We start from the raw sequence: 6,000 nt of genomic DNA, 5'->3' as shown, positions 1-6,000 counted from the left end.
GCATTATAGTGATTTTGTTGTCTCCTTATCCAAATTAGGCAGATGTAAATCCTATGGAGCCCATATGGGGTGCCATCGGGCGCCATCACCGCATACGCAAATCAGTGACCAGCTATTTATGCGAATTACATGAGCTGTGCTTAGACTCTAATGCCAAATACCCCCAAAAACCTACCAAACACCTGTCGCAATCCCGATACGCAGTAAGAGTAATGTATTTCGTTCTAAAGACGGACAAACAAGCTATTAATGTTTTGGCTCATCAGCGTATAAACAGAGGGACTCTGAGTACCAAAAAGAAGTGTCGCGTTCCAGCACAGCGTCGCTATACCAGAATGAAGTAAGTGCGAACTGCGTAGCGCAATCGAGACGTTAACGACAATGGGTTAGTTATAAATTGCTGTCAACCTTTATATTTGAGATGAGAGGGAGAGGTCCCCTTGGTTTGAAGCAAATAAGTTTCCTGAAAATAGGTTACAGAATTGCAATAGGCAGAAAAGATTGGTTAGTTTCTATAAAGTTTATTCTCACATACACTTATGTGAGGTGTTGGACCATAAACCCATTAGTAAGATTCAGTCTATTTATTCGGACTTGCTACTTCAAAGCTAATTGGCGGTACATATAAGAAACAAGTACAAAGTAATCACTTGTTCTTGGTTAGCACTGAAAGCTCTCTAAGTAACTGAGACAAAGACTGACAGTCTGTGTTCAACACTATTCCTATGAAACTCTAAAAATCCTACTTGACCTGCAGTTCCTGAATGTTCACCGGACTCTATCACCGTCTTCTGGTAGTTGAAGTCTTTATCGGCTGCTATGGGTCTACTCGGCCCCGCTGGCGACTCGTTGCTGAATCTCCAAACGGCCGGCACTGGCTCTGAATCCGCATCAGATTCTCTGCCTATAGCTATTCCGCTGCCTGGCCTTTTATTTCATTTCTCATGTACTTGGGTGCATAGGATTTAATTTGTTTCACACTATCCTTTCATTTCTAAGTGATCGGACTGCACAAGAATGCCTATGGTTCCACACGACACTCTCGTTTCTAATTAGTCGGCTTGCGCAAGAATGCCTTCGGTTCCACACGACACTTTCATTTCTAGCTGCACACAACTTAATTTGGTTCCACACGAGTCTTTTCCACATGTGACTGACACTCTCTCTTGCTGTATTATCGCCCTGGTGTTTGCGTCTTCCATTGCGCAAGTTTGAATCATGCTGCTTCCTCTGGCAGGAAGTCAAACACTAATTTATTTGATCAACAAGCCATACTTGGCAGCCTCCGCCGCTTACCTTGCCCCTACGTCCTGGTGGGCTATTTCTTAATGTCGGCTGGATGTTTGCCAATGGAGCCTGGACTCTTATTATGGTCACAAAGCCGGCCGGAGTGGCCGAGCGGTTCTAGGCGCTACAGTCTGGAACCGCGCGACCGCTACGGTCGCAGGTTCGAATCCTGCCTCGGGCATGGATGTGTGTGTGATGTCCTTAGGTTAGTTAGGTTTAACTAGTTCTAAGTTCTAGGGGAGAGATGACCTTATAAGTTAAGTCCCATAGTTCTCAGAGCCATTTGAACCATTTTATGGTCACAAAAGCAAGAATAAAAATTAAAATTTTCTACAGTCACAACAGAAGGAAATTGGTGAGTGCAAAATGTGGGGAGTAGAGTGACAAGGTTTGTTACGAAATTTTATTGCCGACTGGTATACTACGCAGTCATCACAATATTACATTAGCGGGATGTCTGACGAATACAATAAATTTATGTTACTTCAAAAAACGCGCATGTTAGGTGATAAATGTATGCCTCGGCTACAATTTCTCAAAAAATCCATTGTTACACTTTCACATTTCCTGATACGAGGGTGTTGGTAATAATAGGAAACCGGCAACACTCCCCTCCCCCTACTCCCCCACCCCCCAGCTTTTTACATAATGGAATTCTCTAGCATAAGGCGGCATCCAACATCTGATTGCTTTAAAAACGAATTAATGTATTAAATGTTTAAAGTTAATCATGTAAAATCTTAGAAAAGCTACTTTTTCACGTATCTTAATTTTTATGACGCCGTATCTCCTGACCTATCTGCCATACATTCAGTGATACATGTGGATACCGTATGAGAAACGTGTTGTGAAAAGCGTTAGCAGAAAAAAACTAAAAATCTAAAACGTCATGTCTGATGCTTAAATTTTTGTGCATGACAACGAAAATGTAGTAAAAGATAAAAAAAAATTTCATTCCATTATTTTGTGAGCCATGTTAGCGATAAAAATTGTGGAAGGTATCTGAATTATATGTAAAGTTTGTTCGAAGTCACTAAGTGCTGTATTTCTCGAACACTGGATGAACATAGTCGAGTAATTTGTCCGCTGTCTGTTACACTGTTTCAAGATATATGCACAGTTTCTCAAAATTGATACTTGCCTTGCGTTAAACCTTAACGTGAGAATATGCTTCACGAATTAGTAGATTATGAAAACATTTTAATTTTTTAAATTCTGTCAGTAGTCGTACAAATATTGGAAATCCATTTCTTCTGTTCCTGGAAGCCGTTGGAGTGACAACCTCCCACTGGAGTCGGGTGGCCAGCTGTTTTGTAAGACAGATAGATGTTTTAATTTGAAGAAAGTTAATTGCCGATCGTCATACCATCATAACACTCACACAGAGACAAATTACAATTTAACTCATTTTGCGATGATGCGTAACACGAATAAATTGGGGGTTCTCTAGTAAATATCCTTTGAAGGTGATTGGGGAAGTTTCGGTGAGGAAAACGCATATTCAGTCTGTAAACCATGAACTTCACGGGGAAGGGGGACGGGAAGAGACGGGCCTATTGTAAAAACGTTATATTATTGTTTGCTTTTCAGCCATCGTGTTTCTTCCCACTCTTCATTCCACCCATTAAGGTCCTCGCTTTATGTTGAAGGGTGTAGGGGGATACACTGAAATCCGAGGACAAGACTTAATAAGTGTCCGTTTTGCGCTGCGTTCTATGAGAGGAGGTCACCGCGGAGGAAAGGTGGCTAATATGGGACACACTTTTGTATACCCATTTGAAAGACCTAAGAGTAAGGGCAATTGTATTTTCTATGATGGTAATAATATCTTGCATTATTTAATTTTATCATACAATTATCGTATTTGCAATAATAAACAATCTTTCAGAGTAATTATTAAATCTCCACAAACAAGGAATTTCGTAGAAATGCGATCAAGGTTTCGTAATATGAGACAGTAATAATATTTTGCTTTAATTATTTTATTACAAAAATTTCTCTGAGCACTATGGGACTTAACATCTGAGGTCATTAGTCTCCTAGAACTTAGAACTACTTAAACCTAACTAAGCTAAGGACATCACACACATCCATGTCCGAGGCAGGATTTGAACCTGCGACCGTAGCGGTCGCGCGGTTCCAGACTGAAGCGCCTAGAACCGCTCGGCCACTACGACCGGCTATTTTATTACAGAATAATGAAATATGAGTATAAAATTTTTACATGTTCATTCATTTCTGTTATCCTTCACTCATTTCACACTACTTAGGTTTGTATTTACGACTTCCTGGGCAGACAAAACTGTTTTTTGTGACACCGCAATCTTCATGAGCCCAGCGATAACATTTTGTGCATTGTGCTTATTTGCCCCCGTGTTTGTCTTAAGAAAAGCGCCCAGTACAGAACATACACTCTGCGTCATCGTCATCACTGATGCCTGAATCCATACTGTCATCAAGATGGACATTGGATGCCGAGTCACTAGACGATTCTTCTGCTTTAGGTCTAACATTTGAAGATTTTCCACTCTTCTCCCCAAATAACTTTCTGGTTGCTTTCTTAGCTTCAGCCTCTCCCCAAATAACTTTCTGGCTGCTTTCTTAGCTTCAGCCTCTGATTTCTTATGTTTAGATTCTTGCAATTGCTTCACATAAGGAGTTGAAGTTAGTAATGCAGCAGAGCACGAACTCGATCTTTGACCTATTTGACTATCTGCAGGGGGTTTTGCGATGTGTGGGAGAGGTCTGATGTCTGCCGGGCTGACAGCTTGACCATCACCATCAGTAGTTTCATTTTCGTTTTTGGCATCTCTTTCTTGAAGAGTGTCAGCATGGCGATGAATTGAAAATTCATGTTCCCTGAAGATGTATCTATTACGTGGGATGAGAACTGTTTTTATGAAGGCATTCACTAATGCTTCCATTGTTGCTGCTTAGCTGTAAGCTGCCCCAAATAACCTGGCTATTAATAATGGGGTGATAACACGACCTGGGTTACTTGCGAACCACGTTTGTACATCTTGAGCATAGTAGGTTTTCAAAAGCCCCATAAACCCGACGTCAAGTGGCTGCATTTTATGCTTTGTGAGGTGGCAAACACACATTATGAGCATTGTTTTCACGTGCTTTATCCAACACATCGACATTATTTGTGTAGGAATAACGCCCATCAAGAATCAAAATGATAGGGTCATTTGAAGATGGCTTTGCATGATTCACAAAATGATCAAACCACTGAGTAAAAATGTGAGTTTGTATCCAGCCACTTGGATGACAAGCTGATATTGATCCCGCAGGCTTCATATTCTTCCTTGGGAAGACGATTAGTGGTGGAACATAAATGCCAGCTGCGTTCATACTCGTTACAACTGTGATGAGATATCTCCTTTCTGCTGAAGTCAAGACAGCAACTTGTCTCTTCGTTTTCACAGCAATAACCTTGCTGTGTTTGTGCTGCAGAGACGTCACCCCAGTTTCGTCAACATTGAAGGCTCGATGCGGGTTATGGTTGACTTGAGATAGCACAGATTCGTAAAAATCAACAATCTCCCCAAATTTTCTGGAGTGAAAGCTTTCACTCTTGCTGCTGCAAGACCCTGAGAAGTTATCATTGAAGAAAATGGGATGTTTCTTAAGGGAAGCTCGGAGCCATTTCTTTCCTGCTTATGTCTTTTCTGGATTGAAGCGATTCTTCAGCCTATTCCCGACAGCTAACTGGAAGTCATTTAAGAGCATAAAATCGCTCTTCCATTGCAAGGCATTATTTTACTAGTTCACCTTCCAGCAGAGATGAGAGAACTGGCCTTCTGCCAAGATTAACACCAACCAGCTTCTTAGATGTACGAGTTTTATCCTTCACATACCTTTCAAAACTACGTTTTGGCACAACAAAAACTTTTGAGGCTTTTAAGTACTCCATCTCGCCGTTTCTCGCAATGTAATGGCACGAACCATGGCGTCTTTATCCGACGTTTTCCTTTTAGGTGCCAATGCCAACCACAAGGAATAAATACAATAATCAGAAATACTTCTTAAAGGACTTCAACTTCTATGATTTTATTTGTTAGATTATTTTTTATAAGTACTGTGAACGGAGCACTTTGAATATGGAGTAATATTGATCAACTTCTGAGCAAAATACTACCTTGAAAGAAAGTTCCAGAAAACATTTCAATTTCTGATCATAAGACTAATCAAAGTAATCCCTGTTGATGATAATTTAATCGAAATAAAATAAACGCAGTTGCCAAAATTTTACTACAATAAATGATAAAATATTGGTATCTCGGGATAGTATTGTGTAAATTACATATAACAAATCGTGAGAGAACGAGTTCCCCCAATATGCGATAGGTTTCGTAATATACGACACTCTCGTGTATTTGGATCCCCATACTATCGCATATTAAGAATTTCGCCATCTTACACAAAGAATCACGCACTTGCTAACAACGTTCGCTGGAAAATGAACCTAATTGTCAATAATTATAGGTAATTCCGTCACAAATAACAACAATAAAAGAGTGCGGTACTATCCACTCAGCTTTAAGTTGAAATATTGTCTTAACACCGATGTTGCAAAAACTCCAATCACAAGAAATTTTGTATAAACCTCTATGTATTGTGTCCGGCTCAACTGTGGCGTCCTACTCGCTGTGTCGTCATCTGGCACGCAATAGACGTGTTTAAGAAACTCTCCACCAGAGTGCAAAT

General features: G+C 40.4%; 1 protein-coding gene across 1 annotated transcript in view; it reads left to right on the top strand.

The window, feature by feature from the left end:
* Positions 1-381: 381 nt before the first annotated feature.
* Positions 382-6,000, top strand: part of LOC126278749 (testis-specific serine/threonine-protein kinase 4-like) — a 160,464-nt gene continuing 154,845 nt past the window's right edge. Inside the window, exon 1 of the mRNA XM_049979025.1 lies at positions 382-385. Coding sequence (XP_049834982.1) covers positions 382-385 — 4 coding nt within the window. The remainder of the gene's footprint in view (positions 386-6,000) is intronic.

The sequence above is a fragment of the Schistocerca gregaria genome, chromosome 6 (assembly GCF_023897955.1).
Source record: "Schistocerca gregaria isolate iqSchGreg1 chromosome 6, iqSchGreg1.2, whole genome shotgun sequence".
NCBI lineage: Eukaryota > Metazoa > Arthropoda > Insecta > Orthoptera > Acrididae > Schistocerca > Schistocerca gregaria.
This window is presented reverse-complemented; position numbering and strand designations above follow the sequence as displayed.